The sequence below is a fragment of the Macaca thibetana genome, chromosome 10, assembly GCF_024542745.1.
Source record: "Macaca thibetana thibetana isolate TM-01 chromosome 10, ASM2454274v1, whole genome shotgun sequence".
NCBI classification, from domain to species: Eukaryota; Metazoa; Chordata; class Mammalia; order Primates; family Cercopithecidae; genus Macaca; species Macaca thibetana.
The window spans coordinates 69848437-69873255 of NC_065587.1; the positions used below are offsets into that span (position 1 = coordinate 69848437).

Below are 24819 nucleotides of genomic sequence, written 5' to 3' on the forward strand. Positions count from 1 at the left end.
ATCACTGTTTTAAATTATTGGTATAACATTTCTAGAGAAACAGAACTATATTAAAAGTATGGCCTAAGGCATTTGAAATTTTATCTTATTTACAACAAAAATTGTAGGAAATTTTTCCTTTAACATTATGTGGCATGAGGCTTTTATCTATACAAGGGTTCTGGAAATTTGAAACAAAATCATCTGGTAGTCAGAGGGCCACATGTCAATAGCAAAGACAGAAGTCAAGTCTGATTTACCTGACTCCCTGCTTGTTAACTGTCTTATTTCTCTGGTCTTGTCCCAGCGTACTGAAAACATTTTTAAGATTGTAAAGAATTTTAGTAAAAGTTTTTTAGTAAATAATATAAAAACACCCAGTAAGCCTGATATTAATTTGTTTCTATAAAATTATCTATATAATGAGTTCCAAGACTATTTGATTGTTTTTCATAAAAGGAAAAGAGACCGAATTCTCTAGATAATCTAGGGCAGAATAAATTACCTGAACTTTTTACCTGAAGTATCCAAACAGCTGAGCCAGAAGTGGTTGATTCATTCTTGCTATTCGCTTTGCTTTTATAGATGCAGGTTATTTTCATACATGGTCAAGCAAACCACAACACAGCACAAGTTCAGCTGTTTTAATAATCCACTGGGCTTTCTACACAATAGATTCAGCTGTAGGGTGTCCAGATAGATCAAGTAGACAGGCTTTAGCAGAATGCACAGACTATTTCTTCTGAGCCTTTCTCTGGTTAGTTTGGTTGTGCATTATAGGTGAAGCGAGAGTCTCATGGACCTTTAACAAAGAGGTTTTTACATTTCAAAAACTGCATTTGTTTATTTAACAATAAAATAAACATTAATAAGTGGGTGTCCTCATTTATCCAAGGACAGACCAGAAAAGAATAATCATAAATTGTAGCTGAAGGGATTTGGAAAACTCTCCAGAATAAAGTGACCATATTTTCAAATTAGTCTCTTTGGGATATAAGAAAGCATATAGCATAGGCAGGCCCAGGAAGCTGGTATAGTTGGTGGAAATGGGGACTCAGTAGTTCCCAGGCTGAGTCAAAGAGTCCCTTTAGCCTCACATGATTTAAAATGTCATGCAGAATATTCTGGTGCTTTCTGTAATTGTCTTGGAGTCTATGAAATTGAAAGCACTTTTAGCAAGTGTCTGGGCTCCTATACATGAAGGCTAGACAAACGGTGGACATGTGATGAGAGTGACACAGATGCTTTTGGGATGCATGGTCAGAATTAGCTTAGGAAAAATTATAAAGTAGGCCAGATTTGTGCCACTTCCCTTCCCCCAACCCCCTGTAAGCCTACTCTGTTATCAGATTCATGAACACCTTTCATATGCCCAGTTTCTGCTCTAATATCATAAGGTGTTAGTTTGTAAGGGATTAGAATAAATTCTTGCAAAGAATTTGAACTTTACCATTTTTAAATATTGAGGTATTTCTGAAAGTGGTTAAGACTTAAATACCAAAAAAAAAAAAAAAAAGAATTTATTTAGATAACAATGACAGACAATCAGGCAGTGGGTTAATCTTTTTTGGACAAGGCATCTCGAAATCTGAAAGATTTCTAACCCAATTGTACACAAACTACTAGACAGCAGTTATGTTTAGAGCTTCCATTACCAAGTAAGTTCAGATAAAGGTCTTTACAATGCAGAAATAGCTGTATGTTTACTCCTGTCAACTGAGTTCAGATTGACCAGAACTAGGATAGCCCTAGGCAAAAGTTGTTGTCTTTGCTAATTTTACTTTTCAAAGTAACTGAAAGGCCCTGGGCAACATTACCAAATAAAGATGGCAGAATCTCCTATTTTGGAGCCTCTTATCAGAAGACACCCTGGAGAGTATAGGTATAATTGTGCAAAGGTGGTTTATATTTGTATGTTAGCCTTATTCTCTTTATAAATAATAAAGACTATAAGCTCTTTATTTGGCAGGACCCATTGTAATAATTGTGTTTCTTGTAGAAGCTAACACTATGATTGGTGAATAGTAAGCGTTTAGTAAAATTTGCTTAAATTAAATATTTTATTTATCAGTCATTCAAACAGGAGTCATTGAGGAATGAAGAAAATATTGAGACAGAAAGATGGAATCGAAGAATACTTCAGTTGTTAAATCGTTTACGGGTAAGATGCTAGGGTTTGTCAACCCTATTTTTATTTTAAAAAATAAGTAAATACTGACTTCAAGCTTCTAGATATTAATGAAAACGCAGTAATTTTCCTTATTTTTTTGAGGCCACATCCCACTGGAGTGCGATGATTTTCAGTAGTATACCCAGGGCTAAATATAGAAGTTTGGTTTTGGTGCCTGCATATTCTAATCAACTTCTTACCCACACTCATACCCTTAGATATCTATCTATTCTGTGTCCCATTCTCATTTTTAGCAGGATACCAACTAATTCTCAACATGAAACTTAGTTGATAGCAGTTCAAGAGTGACAGCTCAGATAATTTTTGAATTTAATTTATGTTTTTATCAAAATAATACATGCATATTATTTTAAAAGTTCCATAGCACCATGCAATAAGGCTGAAAAGACAGAAAGGCCTTTGTCCTACCCCTCCTAAGTCCTGCTCACCAGAAGCAACTACATTAAGCTGCTTCTTTTAGTATTTATATCTATATTCTTAAGAAACATGCTTTTAGTGCTCTTTCTTGGTATTTCAGCTTTAAACTGTACTGAATTCTTCTGACAGAAAACAAAAGTTTAACTTAGTTACCTTCCCCTCCCTACTATACTTTTAGCATAGTGTTATGTGTTTACAGTGTTATATTTGTAATAGTTATGATGCAGGTTTGATTGTGACAGGAAGCCAAAATATTAATGACTTAAAAAAGATAGAAGTTTGTTTATCTCTCAGGTAAAGGTTCAATCTGGTATGGCAGCTATGCTCACAAAGTTGTCAGGGACCCAGGTTTCCCTTGTCTTCTCAAGATCCAAAATGGCTAACTACCCACCAGGTCTGTACTCCAATCAGCAGCAAAGTTTCCTTTAACTGTACAACCCAGAAATTTTATCACTTTTTTTTTTTTAATTTTTTTTTTTTGAGACGGAGTCTCGCTCTGTCGCCCAGGCTGAAGTGCAGTGGTGCGATCTCTATTCACTGCAAGCTCCGCCTCCCGGGTTCACGCCATTCTCCTGCCTCAGCCTCCCGAGTAGCTGGGACTACAGGCGCCCACCACCGCGCCCAGCTAATTTTTTGTATTTTTAGTAGAAACGGCGTTTCACCATGGTCTCGATCTCCTGACCTCGTGATCCCCCTGCCTCGGGCTCCCAAAGTGCTGGGATTACAGGCGTAAGCCACCGCGCCCGGCCAGAAATTTTATAACTTTTAACGCTTCATTGACCAGCACTTAATCACATTACCGCATCTAGCTGGGAAATGTAGTCTTTATTTGGTAAGCTTAGTCCCAGCTAATAATTCCGTTACTATAGAAGAAGAGAATGGAAATTAAAGGACAACTAGCAGCTGCTGCCATAAATACTATATAAAAATTAGTTTACATTGAAGCTTCATAGCGTGATTACATTTCTTGTCAAGTTTATGATTGTTTTGTCATTAGGCTTTTTTCAAGTTAATCATTACCTCATTTTTTTTCATTTGCTCAGTCTATAAACCCATTTTAATTACTTTTCCAAGCTCAGACAATATGACCAAACTCTGACAAAAATACCATTTTTATGGTTTTATAATATTTTATAATATCTCTTATCAAGTGATCCATCAGTTCCTTTTTTTTTTCCTTAAAGGTATCTCTCTGGGGGTTCACCATCCTCTTGTTCTGATTGATACAAACTAGTTGCTCTTTAGGTCTGCTCCATAGTTTTTGTCTTGGGATATTGCTTTGTCATAAACATGAGAATTTGTCTCTTTCCTGTATGTATTATTTCCTCTGTGGTTTTGGGTGCTTTGATGTTCCTTTATCTTAAATTTTTTGGTGATTAACATCCTTTCATGATTTCCTGAGATAAATAGTTCATAAGAGATAGAGACCCTCCATACCAGCCTGAGCATTTCTTTTACCTTTAACGTGACTGTCTCTAGACATAAGTTGAAAATATATTTCTCTCAGATGTTGAAGGCTTTGTAACATTGCCAAGATTCTTGTGATGTTATTGAGAGGTCAGATGTTGCCTTAGTTGGTGATCCTTTGTAAGAAATCTTTATTTTCTTTCTGGAAGCTTTTGATCTTTTATTATTAATATTATTATCCCTGGCACTCTGGAATTTCATGATGTGCTTTGGGTTTTTTTTTTTTCTTTCACTTGTTGTGCTTACCATGTAGTGTGTTCTTTTATATGGAAATTTCATGTTCCTGAGTTTTAGAAAATTTTTAAAAATTTCTTGAACTTTCTTCTTATTACTGTTATTTTTTAAAGTTTTTCATAGAGTCAAGGTCCCACTGTGTTGCTCAGGCTGGTTTCAAACTCCTGGCCTCAATTTCCTTGTTATTTATCTTCCTGAAGGGCCAATGGGTCAGATGTTGGATGTCCTGAACTGCTCCTTTAATTTTAAAAACATCTTTTATCCTCTATATTAATTTCCTTTTATTTGTGTTTTTCTACTCTCTAGATTTCTTCAACTTTGTCTTCTAGACTTCACTGAATTTTTATATCTGCTTTCACCTTTTTGTTTTCCAGGAGTTTTTTTCTTGTTTACTAACCTTTTGTTTTATAGCATCACGATATTTTTATTTAATTATTTAATTAGGTTTTTAAGCAGCTTTGTTGAGATATTATTAACATGCAGTAAACTATTTCTATTTAAAGTATGCATTAGATAAGTCTTGACATATGCATACAACTGTAAAACCTTCACCACAATCAAGGAGTAAACATATCTCAAACCAGAAAAAGTTTCTTTGTGCCCCTTGTGAATCCCTCATTTGCATACCTCCAACTGGCACCTCCATTCCCAAGCAACCACTGATCTGCTTCCTCTCACTATTATCCTAGCCATTTTTCATGGATACAATGAAAAACTTCTTAACTTCAGAGATTGCACTTCTGCTCCCTGCATTATCTTTCCTTAGTGATGTTCTTGAATGCATTCCTTTTTGCTGTTTAATATTAGAGATTTTACTCAAATATCTTGTAGATCCTAGGATTATCTGTTTTTATTTAAGATAGAGACACCAAAAAACTGATTGGAAGTTATATATGCATGAAGGCTTGTAGACTTATGGTCTTTATACTGAGGTCATTGGGTGGCACCCCTCACCTTCCCCAGATTGTATTATGTAACTGGGTTTTGTTCTCCCTTAGAATAGTTGGCTTTTCCAGAGTAATCTTTAAGTCTACTGCCTAGGACATGTAAGCACGATGCCAGTAGCTCAGGAACCAAAAGGAGATAAAGGAGAGGCTGGTTATCTCACTGTTCAGAGTGTAGAATTTCCCTTAATCCCACTGTTGGTGGTATGACACTTCACCATCCACAGCGCTAGTGCCTTAAGTCCAAAGCCTCAATGCTTGGTATCTCCAGAAGGGCAACGTCACACCTTCTACTATGTGAGTAGTGGTCTCTGATTCTGTGAGGTGGTGGAGTGGACAGAAAGGCTAACTGTTCCTAAGTAGATTCTCAAGGAATTCTCCTATTTTCAGCTTAATCCCTCTCCCCAGTTTATGATACACTGATGTCTCCAATTCCTGAGCTTTTCCAAGGTACTGTATCTCACTCAGATCGGCTTGCTTTTTGCTGGCTTCCCTGCTGCCAGCATTTAGGATTCAGTTGTCTCTACTCTACTAAGTCAGTTATGTCTTCCACTTTCTTTGTCTTTGTCTCCTTCCTTTGTCACTTTTTCTTTCTTTACCTTCATTTCAGAAAGGTTTCTGAAGGGAACACAAATAAACACTTATGTTTAATCTTGCATATTTGTCCCTTTAGGGTTTTTCAAGAGAATTCTTGAAATTGAAAAAGCTGTCCTTATTCTCTCCTGGGAGGAAAAAGTCATCCAATTCTCATCTTTTCTCTCAAGGCAGGGAATAAATGTAGGCTGGATATGCCATCTTTGAAAGGTTACTCACCCTGGGCTACACCTTTGGTTAAGATAAAGTATAATAATGTATTTAATTTATTAATTTGTTGAATGTTATAGACAAGCAAAACCTTGTATATGGTATTTCTAAATATGCTTCACAACTATCCAAGGAGTATGATGCTCCTAGGGACATTGGCCAGTATTCACTACAGTGTTTCTTTCTTTTTTTTTTTTTTTTCTTTTTTTGAGATGGGGTCTCACATCACCCATGCTAGAGTGCAGTGGTGTGATCTCGGCTCACTGCAACCTCTTCCTCCTGGTTTCAAGCGATTCTCCTGCCTCAGCCTCCCAAATAGCTGGGATTACAGGCACATGCCACCATGCCCAGCTCATTTTTGTATTTTTAGTACAGACAAGGTTCCACCGTGTTTGCCAGACTGGTCTGGAATTCCTGACTTCAAGTTCTCTGCCCTCCTTGGCCTCCCAAAGGATTACAGGCGTGAGCCACCGCACCTGGCCACACTGCAGTATTTCTAACTAAAAAATTATACTTCTCTAGGAATCTGATTCCAAATCTTAGTCTTCATGAAAAGAATTATCTTCATCCGTAATTAAAATACTTTATTGTACCTCAGTTATTTTCAGTAGGTACACAGATGTCATATAGTGAATCCGACATCTTTTTAATCTGTGCAAAGAAATTAGGAGTTGTTTACATAGTCATAATCCCCTGACACTGAAACTAGAGTTCTTTATAGTCAACACCAACACTAGTACCTTTAAGTAGAAGAAGACTGATAGGCTGATCATTTTCACTGTATTTGAAGCCTCCCAAAGTCCTGTGGAATTTTTTTTTTTTTTTTGTCTCTGCAAATATAGACTAATTGCCCTTTCCACAGGAGCCATTTATGTTAACATCCATTTTAAAAAGGTCTAACATTTGTATAATACATTACAAATTTGTATAACACTTTGGAATTCTTTTGCATGTGTGTTCTTCATGAACCAAGCTTGTGTACAGTGACTTGTTTTGTTTTTATGTTTACTAAGGAGTCATTTCCCTTTTTCCACTTAAGGATTTTATAGTCATTTATCCAAAATGTTAATATTTTGTTGTTCATTATGCATTTATAGCTGGCTTTACTTCTAATGATCTTGTTTCCCTTTTCTTCTTTTCTAACTATTTTCCCAGGAATCTAACAAGATGGGAATGCAGTCCTTTAGTCTGATGAAGCTCTGTAGAAATAGCGACCGAAAACAAGCAGCTGCCAAATTTTATAGCTTTCTTGTCCTAAGAAAACAGCGGGCTATCGAGCTGAGCCAGAGTGCTCCCTATGCAGATATTATAGCTACAATGGGACCAATGTTTTATAACATGTGAAGGAAACCCAGACATATAGATTTATGTCATCACTGGAATTTCTGTGTAGATTGTTCCGTTTAATGCAGAAGCCATCTGGAAGCAGCTGAAGGTGTGATCCATTTCATAGATAGGCTGACCTATTTCCTCTCTGTAGTTCAGAATAATCATAGCTAGAATTGGAAACCTACATGCTTACAAAGAAATACTTTAAATTCTGTTTTGTTTTGTTTTTTGTTTTTTTAAGGACAAAGGCCTCACTATGTTGCCCAGGCTGGACTTGAACTCTGGGCTCAAGTGATTCTCCTGCCTCAGCCTCCTGAATAGCTGGGACTACAGGCACATGCCACCATACCTGGCTCAGAAATACTTAATTATAGCTAAGTAATTTTTTATTTTTATTTTTTTTTTTTTGAGACAGAGTCTCGCTCTGTCACCCAGGCTGGAGTGTAGTGGCCAGATCTCAGCTCACTGCAAGCTCCGCCTCCCGGGTTTACGCCATTCTCCTGCCTCAGCCTCTCGAGTAGCTGGGACTACAGGTGCCCGCCACCTCGCCCAGCTAGTTTTTTGTATTCTTTTAGTAGAGACGGGGTTTCACCGTGTTAGCCAGGATGGTCTCGATTTCCTGACCTCGTGATCCGCCCGTCTCGGCCTCGAAAAGTGCTGGGATTACAGGCTTGAGCTACTGCGCAGCCAGTTAAGTAATTTTTTTAACTTAGCTGATTTGAATATATAGCATTTATCATTTCCCTGACTTGAATGTTGCATTTAGCATACATTTAGGGTGCATTTTTAAAATGCTATATGTTTTTGACAAACATTCAAAGATGTTTCTTAAAAAGCTATTTTACATTGGAGTATTTACTTGAATTTTGTGGGGTTAATGATGAAAACTTCCTTATTTCTACACAGACAGTTTATTTGATTGCAATGCATATCATCCTTGATTTGACCTAATGCTATGGTTTTTAATCCAACATTTTAAAATTGAAGAGTTACAAAGCTCATCTTTGCTTTAAATTACCTGTGTGGGTTTTAGTCTATTTATAGGTCATTTAACCTTTTTATTTACTATTTAATGAGTATTATAATCACCATTGTGTCAGCAAAACTAAATCTGCTTTTTATGTTTAAAAAAATTAGCAGACACTTGTTCTGCATGTTGTTTGCAGCTACAGTCTAAGTAAAGATCACCAAAATAAATGTTCTTTTGCTTGGCGTTTACCGAACATTTTTGACGTTAAAACTGTTGTTTTCCTTTTTTCTTAATTGAAATTTGAGTTAGGACATTTTCATATTATGCTCTGTGAGCGCCATCATACACTGTAAAGTGAAGCCTATGGTACTCATTAAAATGTTGTTGTATATGGAAATATGCTGCAAACAACAAATTCTAAATAGCCTCTCTAAATGTATTAACTATAAATTTTAAATGGCAAAATTGCCTTTTTAAAATTTCTTTTATTTTTTAAATTAACATACAGAAAAATTGACTTCTTAATTTTGGTGCACAGTTCTGTGAATTTTAACATATGTATAGAGTCCTGTAACCATCTCCACAATTAGGATTCCAGCAGTAACATCACCCTAAAAAATTCTCTGTGTTATCCCTTTGTAGTAACACCTTTCCCCCATATAACATCTGGCAACCACTCTTCTCCATGACTACACTTTTGTCTTTTTGAAAATGTCATAAAAATGGAATTATATAGCATGTAACCTTTCGATACTGGCTTCTTTCACTCATAAATGTCTTTGAGATTCATCAAGTGGTTGCATGTGTCAGTGGTTTATTCCTACTTATTGCTGAGTAATATTCTGTTGCTTAGATATACCACAGTTTATTTATCCATTTACCCATTGAAAGATATTTAAGTTGTTTCCAGTTTTGACAATTATTAATAGAGCTTCATACATTTGTGTACATTTTTGTGTAGATACAAGTTCTTATTTGTTTAGGGTAAATATCTAGAAATGGGATTGCTGGGTCATATAGCAAGTATATGTTTAACTTTAGAAGAAATTACGAAATTATTTTCCAGAGTGGATGTACCATTTTGCATTCCCAGTAACCATGTAAGAGAGTTCCAGTTGATTTTTTTGTTTACTCTTTATTTTGAGATAATTGTAGATTCACATGCAGTTGTGAGAAATAATACAGAGATCCCATATATCAGTTTACCTCAATGGTAACATCTTGCATAACTTTAGTATAATACACAACTAGGAAGTTGGCATTGACAGTATCCACCCAGCTTATTCAGACATCACCAGTTTTATATGCACTCATTTTGTGTATGTATTAATTCTATGCAATTTTATCACATGTGTAGGTTTGTGTGGCCACCACCATAGTCAAGAAACAGAACAGTTCCATCACAAGGATCACTTGTGCTACCCTTTGTTAGCCACAGCCATCTCCCTCCTTACTGTCCTCCCTGGCTCCTAAAACCCACTAACCTGTTCTCCATCTCTATAATTTTGTCATTAGCACAATTAACTTTTATGGATTAGCCTTGTATCCTATGAACTTGCTAAACTCACAAATTAGTTCCAGGTGTTTTTTGTTTTACATAAATGGAATTAAACAATGTTTTGCCTTTTTTTTTTTTTTTTTTTGAGACAGAGTCTCGCCCTGTCACCCAGGCTGGAGTGCAGTGGCACAATCTTGGCTCCCTGCAGCATCGACCTCCTGGGTTCAAGCGATTCTCCTGCCTCAGCCTCCTGAGTAACTGTGATTACAGGGGCGTGCCACCATGCCCGGCTAATTTTTTTGTATTTTTAGTACAGATGGGGTTTCACCATGTCAGCCAGGCTAGACTCAAACTCCTGACCTCAAATGATCCACTCGCCTTGGCCTCCCAAAGTGCTGGGATTACAGGTGTGAGCCACCACTCCTGGCAATGTTTTGCCTTTTGTATCTGGTTCCTTTCACCTAGTATAAAAGTTTCAGGTTTTATCCATGCTGTAGAATGTATCTGTAAGTCACTCCTTGTTATGGCCAAAAATAATATTCCATTGTATGAATATACAACATTTTGTTTATCCACTCATCAGCTGATGGACATGTGGATTGTTTCCACTTTTGAACTACTATGAATAATGCTGCTATCAACATTAGTACCTACGTTTTTGTGTATATAAGTTTTTATTTTTCTTGGTTATATACCTAGGCGTGGAATTACCAGGTCACATGATAACTTTATGTTTAACTTTTTGAGGAGCTGTCAAACTGTTTTCCAAAGTAGCTGCGCTATAGTACATTTCTACCAGCAATACATCAGAGTTCCAATTTCTTAATATCCTTGACAATACTTGTTATTGTCCCTTTTTAAAATTATAGCAATCCTAGTGAGCATCTCATGGTTTTGATTTGCATTTTCCTAATGACTAATTATGTTGAATATCCTTTCATGTGGATTTGCTAATAGTTTATTGAGGATTTTTGCATCTGGTATTGGTCTGTATTTTTCTTTTACTGTCTTTTTCTGGTTTTGGTATCAGGGTTATACTGGCCTCATAAAATAACTTAGAAAGTGTTTCCTCCTATTCTATTTTTCTACAATAGATTGTGTGTATTTGTGTTATTTCTTCTTGAAATAGTTGATAGAATTCACCCATAAACAATCTGGATCTGGATATTTGTATTTTGTAAAGTTTTTTTTAACTATGAATTCAATTTTTTAAATAGAGGTAGATTATTCAGTTATTTATTTCATTTTGAATGAGTTTGGGTAGTTTCTTATTTTAAGTAATTGGTCTATTTCATCTACATTGCTGAGTTTATGTGTGTAGAGTTGTTCAGAGTATTCCCTTATTATCCTTTTAGTGTCTGTGGGGTCCATAGTAATAACCTCTCTTTCATTTCAGACATTGTTAATATGTTTTCTCTTTCCAGTTGTGCTAGAGGCTTATTAATTTTATTGATCTTTTAAAAAGATTTTCTCTTTTGCTTTTCTGCTTTCTGTTTCATTTCATTTATTCCTGCTTTTACATTTATTATTATTTTCCTTTGACTTGCTTTGGGCTTATTTTGCTCTTTCTAGTTTTATTAAGGTGGAGGCTTAGATAACTGATTTGAGATCTTCCCTCTTTTCTAATGTAAACACATAAAGCTCTATGTTTCCCTCTAGGCACTACTTTAGCTGCATCACACAGATACTTATTGTTATATCTTCACTTTTGATCTGTTAAAAATATTTTCTAATTTCCCTTGAGACTTGAAGGTCTTTTACCTGCAGATTATTTAGAAGTATAGTATGTTCAATTTCTAAGGAATATTTCCAGTAATTGATTTTGAGTTTAATTCCATTATGGTGAGAGAATATGCTTTAAATGATTTCAATTCTTTTAAATTTATTAAGATTTATTTTATGACCCTATACTAAGTTGAAAATTTGTGTATACGTTTTGACTCCCCAACAACTTAACTACTAATAGCCTACTGTTGACCAGAAGTCTTACCTATAACATAAACTGTCAATTAGCACATATGTTGTATATGTATTATATACTATATTCTTATAATAAAGCAAGCTAGAGAAAAGAAAATGTTATTAAGAAAATCACAAGGAAGATAAATATATTTTCTATTCATTAAGTAGAAGTGGATCAACATAAAGGTCTTCATCTTCATGGTCTTCACATTGAGTAGGCTGAGGAGGAGGAAGAGGAGGGGTTAGTGTTGCTGTCTCAGAGATGGCAGAGTCAGAAGAAAATCCACATAGAAGTGGACACACACAGTTCAAAGCTGTGTTGTTCAAGGATCAACTCTGTTCTGCATTTGTTAGGTGGAGTGTTCTATAAATGTCAGTTGGACCTAGTTGGTTCATAGTGTTGTTTAGATCTTCTACATCCTTGTTTATTTTGTCTACTAGTTCTATCAGTTACTGAGAAAAAATGTGTCTTCAGCTATAACTGTGGATCTGTTTATTTCCCCTTTCCATTCTGTCAGTTTTTGCTTTATATATTTTGAAGCTCTTTTATTAGGTGCTTATACATTTATAATTATTACATCTTCTTGGTGAAATGACCCTTTTATTATTTTATAATAATTATCTTTATTCCTGGTAATATTTTTTGCTCTGTAGTCTACTTTTTCTAATATTAATATAGTTATTCCATCTTTCCTTTGATTAGTATTTGCATGGTATATCTTTTTTTATCTTTTACTTTTAGCCTACCTATATCATTCATTATAGTTAAAGTGAATTTCTTGTAGACTGCATTAAATAATTTTCTTATCCATTTGGATAACCTCTATTTTAATTGAAGTGTTTAGATCACTTATATTTAATGTAATTATTGACATTTTTGGATTTTGGATTTTATTTATTTAGGATTTTTGGATTTTTTTTTTTTTTTTTTTACTGTTTGTTCCCTTTAATTTGTATTCCTCTGTTTTCTCCTTTCTTGCCTTCTTTTGGAATATTTGGAATTTTTTGGAATTCCATTTTTACTTCTTTTTCTTTTTCTTTTTTCTGACAGAGTCTCACTCTGTTGCCCAGGCTGGAGTGCAGAGGTACAGTCTCAGCTCACTGCAACCTCTCCCTCTGGGGTTCAAGCAATTCCCGTGCCTCAGCCTCCTGAGTAGCTGGGATTACAGGTACACACCACCCCACTCAGCTAGTTTTTGTATTTTTAATAGAGACTGGGTTTTGTATTTTTAATAGAGACCTGTTGGCCAGGGTTGTCTTGAACTCTGGCCTCAAGTGATCCACCCACCTCTACCTCCCAAAGTGCTGTAATTACAGGCATGAGCCACTGCACCCGGCCTATTGTGTTTTTTTTTTTTTACCATATTTTTTTGTTATAGATTTTAAAAATAGCTCTTCTAGGGGTTACAAAATACATACTTAACTTTTCATGCTCTACTTAGAATTGATATTTTACCACTTCAAGAGGAGTGTAAAAATCTTACACCATATAGGTCCCTTTATACTGTAAAGGAATATACATACTCCTCCTTTATATTGTACTTGTCTTATCTACATACATTAAACCTCCATCAACAATTGTTACTTTCAACTGTCAAACATATTTTAAAAGATCAAGAGAAGATAGCCTATTAAATTTACCCAAATATTTACCATTTTTGTTCTCCTTCCTTCCCGATGTTCCACATTTCTTTCTAATATAATGTCCCTTTTGTCTGAAGAATTTAATTCAGTAGTTCTTTTAGAGCAAGTGTGCTGGCAATGGATTATCTTCATTTTCCTTAATTGGAGAATGTGTTTATTTCACTTTCATTTCTAAAGGATATTTTTGCTGGGTTCAAAATCCTGGTTGACAACTCTTTAAGCAATTAAAAAAATTTGTTCTATATTCTTCTGCCCTCCATGGTTTCTGATAAGAAATCCACAGTTATTTAAATTATTATTCCTGTATTTTTTTTTTTTTTTTTTTTTTTTTGAGACAGGGTCTTGCTCTGTCACCCAGGCTACCCTGCAGTGGTGCAGTCAGTCGTGGCTCACTGCAACTTCGACCTCCTGGGTTCCAGCAATCCTCCCACTTCAGCCTCCCGAGTAACTGGGACTACAGGCAAATGCCACTACACACAGCTGATTTTTGTATTTTTTGTAGAGGTGGGGTCTCACCATATTGCCCAGGCTGTTCTCAAACTCCTGGGCTCAAGCAATCTGCCTCTTGGCCTCCCAAAGCGCAGGGATTACAAGTGTGAGCCACTGCATGCAGCCTATTCCTGTATTATTAATGCATCATTTTTCTCTGACTGCTCTCAAGATCTTGTTTTGTTTTTAATTTTCAGCAATAACTGAAAACTATTATTATTATCATTATCATCATTTGGTTTATCCTCTCTAGGGTTCACCAGAATGCTGGAGTTTGGAGCTTTATTTACTCTGTTCTGCTTTGCTGCCTACTTTCCACAATTGAACTTGCATCTGGGACCAGGTGGTAGGAGGACAGAGACAAAAAAACAGCAGGGACTCACCCTCCCTCAGGACTACAGCTACTTTTATTGAAGAAGTTTCTCCTCCCTCAGAGTTTTAGACACCTGTGTCTGCTGTCACAGATACCACTGCAGGATGGCCTAGAGACTGGGTCATGAGACAATGGAGAAAAGATTTGAAAGGAGAAGAAAAATGATATCTCCCACATACTCTGAGCATCAGAAGTCCCTTTTCCTGATCTTCAAGTCAAAATTAGGGAGATTCTTTGGGAGCTTTCTCTTTATTGAGCCCCAATTCCAGATTTTGATCTGCCTTGAGACCAGGCCAGAAGTTATAGGAATAAATAAAAATGATAAATTCACCAGTAGTTCAGTGGTAGGGTATGTCAAATTCTGGCTTCTTCCCCAATGTGCCTGCTAGTATTTTGTCTTCAGAATCCTCAAATAGCTGCTGTATGCATTTTGTTCAGGTTTTATTGCTGCATTCTGTGGGAGAGTATGCTTAGCCAGAATTGGAATAAAATTGTTTTTGAAACTAAAAAAATTTTTTATGTATTTTCACCTAGTCCAAAACAAAACAAAATTACTAATTTCTTAGGAATAATTTTGTTTTATATGCATAATCCTCGTTTGTTGCAATTTACATTATAACTAAACACAGTTCTCAATCATCTGCTTCCTGATGCTAAAGAGAATACTGGCTAACACCATTCCAGATGGGAGTAATGTGAGTGAAGGTGCTCTCTTACTTTGGGGAAGTTCCTTGTGGAGATTTCTGGGAAATGTAGTCTTCTAAGTATCAAGCAAAACAAAACAAAAAACCCCACAAACATACACACATGATGATGGGACAACCAGGCATGGTGACTCAAGCCTGTAATCCCAGCACTTTGGGAGGCTGAGGATTGCTTAAGCCCAGGAGGGAGACCATCCTGGGCAACATAGTAAAGTCCCATCTCTATTAATAAACAAAACAGCATGGGAACAGACAAAAACAATTTTAATGACAATCTCAGAAATGTTCTCCTGCTAAACATATAATAATTACATGGCTTCCTTTGGTTTTGCTTTAAGTGTAAAAATGTCACTTATATAATTTCAGTGAGCATTAGAGCAGATAAAACATTTTATCAATTAACTTGCTAATATAGCATTAGGTGTTTTGGACAGAAAGCCTCAATATTTCACATGGCTTTTTCAACTCTTTTCCTATTCCTGCTACAATTGCTCTGCCATGTTTTTCTGGAAAACATAATATAATAATGGTTATCTGATAGGATACAGTTTAACTGAATACTGGAGAAAATAGAATCAATGTCTCCTCCAAAATTTATTAGCATTTGTTGCAAAAAAGTAATGGATTTATTGCAGCTCAGAAATATAGGAAAATATTTGACTGTGAAAAGCAACAGTAAACTTAAAATAATTATTTTTTCATGTACATTATCAATATTAACTATTTCTCACCAGGCCAGTACTGCAGAGTCATGATGTAAATCAGCGAAGGCACTTCACAAATTCTTCTCTTGGAAAAGTCAGCTTGGCGCAGAGAGTGGAGGGTACCAAGTTCAGCACCAGCGAGAGTAAACAGACGTAAGGACTTAAGAGCCTTAAGAGACTTAAGACAAAAAGATTTCCAGGATGGCATCTGGCCGAGTGTTCCCATAGAAGACTGGGGCTGGGCACAATGTGTGCTTAGTCAGTATTTATTGAGCTCCTACTATGTTAGGCACTACTCTGGACATTGGAAATATGGCAAGGGAAAAAAAGTGCCTTCCCTCATGAAGTATACATTCTAGTGGGAGTGACAAATGACAAATAGTAAATATACACTATGTCAGCTGGTAATTCAATATAGCAAAACTAGGGGCAAAGGAGATGGAGAGGAGGGAGTTACTATTTTATGTAGAATGGTTAAGGAAGGCCTCCCTGAGACAGTAACATTTGAGCAGAGACCTGGAGGAAGGGACGGATTGAACCATGTGGCTCTCTGGTATGCTCTAGGCAAAGGGGACAGCGAATGCAAAGACCCAGCAGTGAGGCCTCAGCAAGAAGGAGAGTTTGATGGGAGAAAAGTGAGTGATGGGGAGAGCCATGTAAGATGAAGTCAGAGAGCTGGAGTAAGATAAGGGCATGTGGTGGAGAGCGATACAGAAAACCACTGGATGGTTTAGAGCAGTGTAATGGCAGATCAGACAGGGCCGGTTCAGAAAGAAGGAGCCCAATCTCACTCACCTACTTCCCACACATGAAGCAGATAAGAAACCAAGCCCAGAAGGTGAGTTAACTTACATAAAGTTGTATGGCTAGAAATGGAAGGGCTAGGCAGAAAATCCAGTTTTTTGGAGTTTTTGATCTTGTTGTTTCCCCTGTGATATCAGATGGAAGACAGAGGGAAAAGAGCCACAATGAACATTTTAAGTTGTGATTGCTTATCTCTCCGAGATCTTTCCAATGATTCACCTTTTTACTACTTCAAAGGAAAACATTTCCATTTTCAGGCACTTAAGATTCCTGCTATCATTTTTACTGGCCCAACTGCTTGCCATTCACATTAAATACCCCTGGTACTCAGACTTGGTTTGGGCAATGAAAAATGTTCCTAAAGGCTTTTAGATAAAAATTACTATTTAACTAGAGCCAACTATGTGCCAGGGAGTGAGATTGGTATCATCACCCCATGTTATGGAAGAAAAAGCTGAGGCCCAGAGAGGTGAAGGGACTTGCACAGGGTCACACAGCTGACCAAGACTCTTTCCACCATGCCCGATCGATCGCCCAGCTCAAAATACCGGCTGGTGTGTAGGTGGGAGCCCCCGTTCCCCGTGTGCTCGTTGTCTCTGCTCCCAGGCCCTGTAGAGCAAGATACTAACTATCTCTTTAAGAAGGAAAGTAAAGACGGGCCGCTTACGCAGCTGCCGGCGAGCCGCCGACTGGCTGGTCCCCTCCATCCACCTCACCCTCCCCGCCCCTCCCTCCCGGCAGCCCCAGCCCCGGCGAGCACCCAGCTAGCCGCCTCCTGCAGGGGCTCGGGAGAGCAATTCGGCGGCCCTGGCAGGGCAGCTGAAGCCATGGAAGCCTCCGCAGGTGATGACAAGGACCCCGGGGACCTCCAGGCCCACCGCCCAGCTGCACCCGCCGCAGTCCAGAGTGCCAAGTGCCAGGGGGTGGGGTGGGGGCCGCGGGCCGCGAGGAGGAGGGGACGGAGCGCCCGGCAGGCAGCCTGCCCTCCAAGCCTTCTGGCTGCAGCGGCCCAGCTGTCAGCAGCCGGGGGCTCAGCTGCCCGTGTGTCCCCCGCCCGTGCTCACCCGCCCCGGTCTATCTCTTTTTCCTAACCCCGCAGGTCGCTGATCAGGGCCAGGCGGCTGCAGCAGCGACTGCAGAGGCGCTGCGCCAAGCCGGGCCGGAGTGGTGCGAGCCGGCTGGGCTGCGGAGGGCGAGTGGACTCAGGTGAGGAGGCCGCGGCGGAGCTGGGAGCTGGCCCCACCACCGCCGCAGGTGGGGGCCGCTTGCAACCGCTCGCTGCGGTAGAATCCCTTGGAGGGCACCAGCCTAAGAGGGGTTAATCGTGACTCATTCTTACCCTCCCTTCATTCCCCTACATCCCTTTAAGCGCTTCCCTCCCTCCCCCTCCTTGAAATGTACGAATTAGAGGGTGCTGATTGCAGCAGGGAAGATGCCCAAAGTGGGCGATTAGCAGGTTTTTAGGGAACCCACCCCCCAATTTTTATTTGTCTTCCTCTTCTGGAATTTGGCAAACATTTAAGCTTCTCTTTTCCTTCTTGGAGGAGGAGCAGGGGTACCTGGGGATGGGAGAAGGATGGAACCCCATACCCACCCCAAGGTCAAGTGCCAGTGACTGCTTCCGTCCCATCTTTCCCTCTGAGAAGCATCAGGGCCCTGCAGTAGATCTGGGGGAAAAAATGCCTGTAAGTCCTAGAGTGGACGATCTGAGCCTCAATCTCCCTGGAGCTTCCCTGGGATATGAAGCCTTCCACTCCCCAGCAGGGAGCTGGGCTGTTTGCAACACCTACTAGCCTGGGGAGCCCCATATTCCCTTTCCCAACCCTGCAGACTGAAGGAGAGGCCGGTCACATGCTGCCTGTTTCTTCTGCCTTCTCTGCCCATCTGGTGGTGTCGGGATGGGCTGGAGGAGCTTCTCAGAAAAAGGTGATCTCTGCAGGCAGAGTTGTGTAAGAAAAGTGCCAGAGATTGGGGTTCTAGGCCCTTAACTTGCTAGTTGGCCACAAGTAGCCATCTTAAAATTCTTTAGGCGTGGGTGTCTGTCTGCTCATCTGTTAAATGCAGGAATTGGAATAAATGATCTGTATAATTTTAGTATATCACTCAAGCAGCTTTTACATGTCAGGGGGACCCCTCTGCTAAGGCAATTTAAATTTGGGTCCATGAAATAACTGGGGTTTCCTCAGTTGATCTCTTTCAACTCTGACTTCTTAAGTGAAACACTGACCTTGTGGGCCTGAAGGAACTGGAGGTGCCAGACAGTCTTATGTTGACATCCCTGAGCTGCCAAGTGACTTCCCTTCCCCCAGCTTCAGTTTCTTCATCTGTAAATCTAGGGGTACACCCCGCAGAGGGCTGATGTGAAAATTAAATGAGATGTATGTGGAAGCACCTAAAATAGTTCTTGTGCCTGGCACATAGTAGGTTCTCAGGAACTCAGGACTTGGGAGATGGACTGGGGAAAGAGAAGAGGTGGCTGCTTTTAGTCCTCTTCTCCTGCCCCTCCCCTGCCTGTCTCCTCCACACCCCTGCAGATGGTGTCCCTGCCAGGGGTAATGAATGCTGAAGTGTATTGGGCCACCAGGCTGAGGGCCTAGGCAGCAACATTTCCACTGCAAGGGTTGTGACATCATTCTAGCAAATGATGGTCCTAAGGAAGCCTGTAGCCGACCACCGGGTTTGGAAACTCCTGGCATCCAAGGGCGGAGTCTCTGATGGAACAGAAGAAGCAGAATCTTGTGTGCTGGCAGCAAGGCAAGGATCAGGTCTTCCGGATCTCACACGAATCCCACTGTGGCTCTCTTGCCCTCCCTGGAGTGTCTCCCTAGAGTCATCCTGAGGCCAGGCAGTCAAGTATTTGGTGCCTGTATTTTTGATTCTTTATCTTCCTTCCTGCTGTCATTTTCAGCCTAGCACTCAAGCCTTTCTCACTCCTCTTTATTCCACAGATACTTCCTGCCTTTTGACAGCATGATAAAGGAGGTTATCCATAGGGTCGGGTGCGGAATTTTGCTGCTGCACCATTTGGGCCAAAAGAAGTTGTCATGTCCCCCCACCCCCACCCTAAATTCCTGTTTGGCAGAGACCCTGTCATTTTCCTTTCTGTGTCTCCAGTCTCTGGCCCATGAGTAGGCCCAAAATAGGTGTTCCATAAGTGTTGAATGAAACAAACTTGAGGAAATTGTGTCCCTAAGCCAGCTAGGTTAGGGAGAAACTGTGGGAATGTGTTGATTGTATAGGTGAAAGCCATTTTAAGTGTAGGACATTGTCCAGGTTGTTGGTTGTTATTATTGCTGTTACAACTACTGTTGTTATTGCTATTGCTGGTGATTAACAGATGCTTTGCCTTCTCCTCTAGGGCTCCTGACTAGATCAAAAGGGGCCAGATGTGCCTGGGTGGGCGGTGATGTTGGCAAAAAGGGATCCAGATGGTGCTGGCTGGTGTGAGATGACTGTGAAGGGAGGAGGATTGGGAAAGGAATGATTCTAGCCATTTTCTGTGTTTGAGGGAGGGAGCAGATAATTAGAATCAAATGGGCCAACATGGATATTAAGTAGAAAGTCAGGAGACCCAGGTCCCATGTCCCGTTGAACCACTGCTTTATTATGTGACCTTGGGCCAGTCAGGCCTCCCCTCAAGGCCTCGCTGTGCCCATCTATATAATGATGGGACTGGACTAAGTGATTTCTAAGACCCCTTCAGCTTCTGATATTCTGTCAAGTGGATTTTGTTAAATAAGAATCGGACAATTATTATTACCCTCAAAGTCATTTATGAAGTCCCAGACTATTAACTATCTCAGGTAATCCTTAAAGAAAACTATGCCTATTTCAAAGATGAGGAGACTGAGGCTTGGAGAGATTAAGTGACTTGCTCAGGATTGCACAGCTAAAACTGTTACCTGACACCAGGTCTGTCTGGATCATCCTCTTCCAAAGGTTTCCCTGCCTCTTCATGCATACCTTGCTGATGCTGAGTTGTGTGTGCACTTGCAGGTGTGAATAGGGGTTTGGAGAAGAAAAAGCTGTGAACAATTTATGGTGGGAGATCAGGCATTTCTCCCAGGTGATTGTTGCAGGGTATTTCCTGGTTGAAAACTGTGTGAGCCAGGAATGGAGAGTTTTCCTTTCACCATGAGCTCTGCTGTGCTGATGGTTGGTGGATGCCCCTTTACTGAGGATGATGGTTAGGCCTGAATGACAGTCAGGACAGACACACTTTTTTCGTCTTCTTATGTGTTGTGCTCTGTTTTACACAGGTTCAGTAATTTACTGCTCAGATCATCCCATTATGTAGGCACTATATGTAAATTTACCCATTTGTATAAGTGAGAAAGCCAGGGTAGAGAGGCGAAGGGTCTTATGCAGAGTCATACAACCAGTGTGTCATAGAACCGAGAAAATGTTTAGCTGGAAGTACACTGGACTGGGTGTTCAAAGGGTTGCTTTTAGTCTGAGCCCTCTTAATAACTGAGTAACCTTGGGTCAGCCAGTTTCCCTCCGAGAGTTCCCATCCCTCAAATGATCTGCATGCATCTACTGACTCTAAAAGGCCTACATGCAACCTTGTTCCAGTATTGGAGGTGGAGGGGATTCCTGAACTTGCTAAACATTGATCAGCGTTTGTCCTTATTTATTAGCTAGGCCCTGGGCTAAGTGCACGCATGCAGGAAAGAGTAAATGGTGAGTCCTAGTTGCAGGAAGCTCATATCTAACAGAGGGAGACAGATACCTAAACATGCAGATATGAGAAAACATCTGGAAGCTATAAGACATACTGATATGTGTGTGATGGGAGGGGACAGGGAGAGGGGAATGATCTTTCCTACTGAGTAGGTCAGGAAGGCTTTAGAGAGATGATGCCATTGTTATCTCTATTTTTGGCATTGAGCTTGTGAATAATAATTTAATAATAATAGTAAAGGGTTGTATTCGATTTAGAATGTTTCCAAACAGCCCTAAAGACTTACTGGCTCCTGTCCTCGTCGATACACAAGGTGGACACAGAGTCTCGGGGACCATCCAAGCTCACTCTGTAGCACAGTTTCGATGGAACTCTCCATTTGTCCCAGGTAGACCAGAACCTTTCCTGTCCTTAGAGACTTCTAGAAGCAGGATTTTGAAATTCCTCTGACAAAGACTGTCTTGTGCCTATAACCATCTGCTAGGCTTAGGGAATTCTTCTTCATTTCTATTCTAGGCATCCCACCTGCCTGGAGGAACACCTAACACCTGAGAGGTGAAGTCATTTGCCTAAGATTACTCAGCAGGGCTTGGTTCATAACTCTGGCCTAATGGGGATTGCATTTCTAAGCCACATGGGGTCTTTCTACATTTAGGCCACCAGAGGCCCCGGGTGCCAGTTCTCCATTTGATGGGCAGCTGGTGCTGAGGGAAGTCTCAATGCAGGTGGTCTGAAGCTCAAGCCGAGGGCCTTGGAGAGGCTGAGGCCTGTGTGCCCCAGGCTGCTTTGCATTAATGGACAGATATTTGTGACATGTTTGTCACATGCTCAGCACTGTCCTCTGAATTGAGGTGCTGAGCCAACCAAAAGGGAGTGGCTGGAGAGCAGCCTGGCGCAGCCGGAAGAGCCAACACTGAGGAGTCAGGAGACTTGGGTCCTCACCTCAGCTCTGCCATTGACCCACTGGGTGGCCTTAGGTCAGACCCTTTGCTTTTCTAAGGCTGCAAAATGGGAGTCACGAGTGATGATCTCTAAGAGCCCTTCTAGCTCTGAGTGGCTAACAATTCAGAAACTCTTTCTTCTTCTTCTTCTTTTTGTTTTTTGGAGGCAGAGTCTTGCTCTGTCACCCAGGCTGGAGTGCAGTGGTACGATCTTGGCTCACTGCAACCTCCGCCTCCCGGGTTCAAGTGATTCTCCTTCCTCAGCCTCCTGAGTAACTGGGACTATAGGCATGCGCCACCATACCCGGATAATTTTAGTATTTTTAGTAGAGACGGGGTTTCACCGTGTTAGCCAGGCTGGTCTCGAACTCCTAACCTCAGGCAATCCATTTGCCTTGGCTTCCCAAAGTGTCTTTCTTCTGTTCTGTAATGACTTTGGGGGTAGAAGGGTGGATAGGATACATATAATTGTAACTTGAGGAATAATAAACATAACAAGAGGCATGAACAAATGCTCTGTGGATTTGCTGGAGGGAGAGGGCTTGGGAAAGGCTCAATTCAAAAGCCACCTCTTCAAAAATAGCATGATGCAGATATGGTTAGATGAAGTTATGAGTTTTTGTTTTTTGTTTTAACCAAGAGGAGTAACAGAAGATTGCTGTCATACTGGTACAGGAAGTCTGTAGCAGAGTAGTGGGTCTTGGACTTAGATTTCACAAAGATCAGTGCATTTGGGAATCCATCCTCAGTTAGCTAGCTTTTTATTTTACCAGATGAGGACATTCAGATGACACGTAGGGTTCTCTTTATTATCACTGTCATATAATAAGAGAAATATTTTATTTCTATTATTTTAATATTTCTATTCCCCCAAGTAATGAGGCCATGTTATCAGGGGAAAAATGGTATTCCTTCAAATTGAATACATTTTGCTTTGTTAAAAACTCACTGCATTGTCTGTATTTTCCTCATTTTGCCACAGACTAGTGTTCTCATGTTTGGCTCTGAAGTTGGGCTGCTGGGGTTTGAATCTTGGCCCAGTTATTTTTTCCCTCTGTTTCCTCATCTGTAAAACTGGGAAATGATGTTGTCTCCTAAGGTTATTAGGAAGTCTCTACACCAAAATGAAATATGGTAAGCAAGGGATGTCAAATGTAGTTGTCTACAAAGGTAAAACAGGCTGGTTGGGCTGTTTGGGTATTGTAGCAAATTGGAAAGTGCTTGCTTGAAAGAGGCAGCTGCTATCCTGCTCCCACCATTCTTGCCTACAAGAACGTGTGCCCAATATTGTCAGATCTTCTGATTTATAAGATAGAAATCTGCATTTTTTGTGACATCTCCTAATTTTTAAAAATGTAGCTGATTAGCCAATATTTTTAAATGCACATATTAAAATGTGTGTGTGGCCGGCCATCCATTTGTGACCTCAGATGTAAAGTTTTAGATACTGGGCACATAGTGCTCAGTCATTATTGGCTGACCCACAGATGAAGGCAGAGAAAGGAAAGAAGGCTGGAAAAGCAGCCTAGGCCAGGGAATGCCTTGTTTGCAAGGCTAGGGCATTTAGCCTGACTTTGGCAGCTTGTGATCTTCTGCTTCTGGCTCCCCCTGCTTCACAGGCCCTGGTGGTGTCCCTTCCCTTTCGGCAGCAGTCAGGATTGAGTCTCTGAGGATTGAGGCCTCCAGATACCTCTGTACCCCTTGAAGCTGGCCCTGGCCACACCTCCCTACCACAGGGTCTCTGGAAGCTTGGTCGGCAGCTTCAGAAGAGGGAACTTGGCTGGTGGCCTGTGCAGCCTGGCACAGAAGCCACCTTTGAGAAAGAGGGGTGGAGAGAGGCTCCTAGCAGGTCCTCAGTGGGTGGGGTAGTTCCTGTTCTTTGGAAGCCACGCCGGCCTTGCAGCAGCACTTCTGCCTCCCTCTCCTTGGGTTGTGCTGTGGTCTGGACAGCAGGCAGTCTGTCTGTGGACAGATCTCACACATGGTCCCTGCAGAGGAAAAGTTGGGATCTGGTTGCAGAGACAGCCTAGAGTATTCTTAGAGAAGGACCTCAGAGGAGCTCTTAATTAGCAGAAGGAACCCTACTACAGTTTCAGGGCCTTCTAGGATTCAGATTAAAGCCACTGATGACAGTTTACATTCTTTGTGGCTCCAATTAATCAAATATTCATCAAGCACCTGTCATGGTAAAGTTCTATTCTGGCCATGGTGAAGGAATTCAAAGAAGTATTTACATACATTCATTCAACCAACGTATACTGAGGATCTGCTCTACATACAGGCACCAAGATGTGGTCCCTACCCTCAGGGAGCTATTTAGCCTGGTTGGAGGGAAGGTATGTGGGTGGTGCACAGGGCCTAACACATAGAAATATTAACAACAGCTGCCCTTTGACTGTGTCTTCTGAGTATGAGGTGCTAGCCCTCATTAGCACCTATTTTAGAGGGTGGATGGGGATTTAATGGAATCTTCATCTAAAGCACTCAGCAGTGTGCCTGCCACACAGTGATATAGCTGCGTTATTGGTAGCCTGGAAAACTGGGCAGATGCAGAAGAAAGGCAACATACAGATGGGTCAGAGAAAAAAAGAAGCAGTCAACCAAGCCGGACCCACTTAGCATATGTTATCCTTGTTTTTTTTGAGACGGAGTCTCGCTCTGTCACCCGGGCTGGAGTGCAG

General features: G+C 40.4%; 2 protein-coding genes across 10 annotated transcripts in view; both read left to right on the forward strand.

Moving 5' to 3' along the window:
• Positions 1–8045, forward strand: part of RAD21L1 (RAD21 cohesin complex component like 1) — a 28940-nt gene extending 20895 nt beyond the window's left edge. For both annotated transcript variants that reach the window (XM_050745167.1, XM_050745169.1), the window contains exons 13-14: positions 2051–2140; positions 7192–8045. In XM_050745167.1, coding sequence (XP_050601124.1) covers positions 2051–2140; positions 7192–7380 — 279 coding nt within the window. In that variant the 3' untranslated portion in view covers positions 7381–8045. The remainder of the gene's footprint in view (positions 1–2050; positions 2141–7191) is intronic.
• Positions 8046–17249: 9204 nt separating this feature from the next.
• SNPH (syntaphilin) overlaps positions 17250–24819 on the forward strand; it is a 42110-nt gene continuing 34540 nt past the window's right edge. For 7 of the 8 annotated variants that reach the window (XM_050745170.1, XM_050745172.1, XM_050745174.1 and 4 more), the window contains exons 1-2: positions 17250–17356; positions 17613–17719. The gene's annotated coding sequence lies outside the window, so the exon portion shown is untranslated. Of the gene's footprint in view, positions 17357–17612; positions 17720–24819 lie in introns of those variants that run through there. The other variant, XM_050745177.1, reaches the window with a different exon arrangement.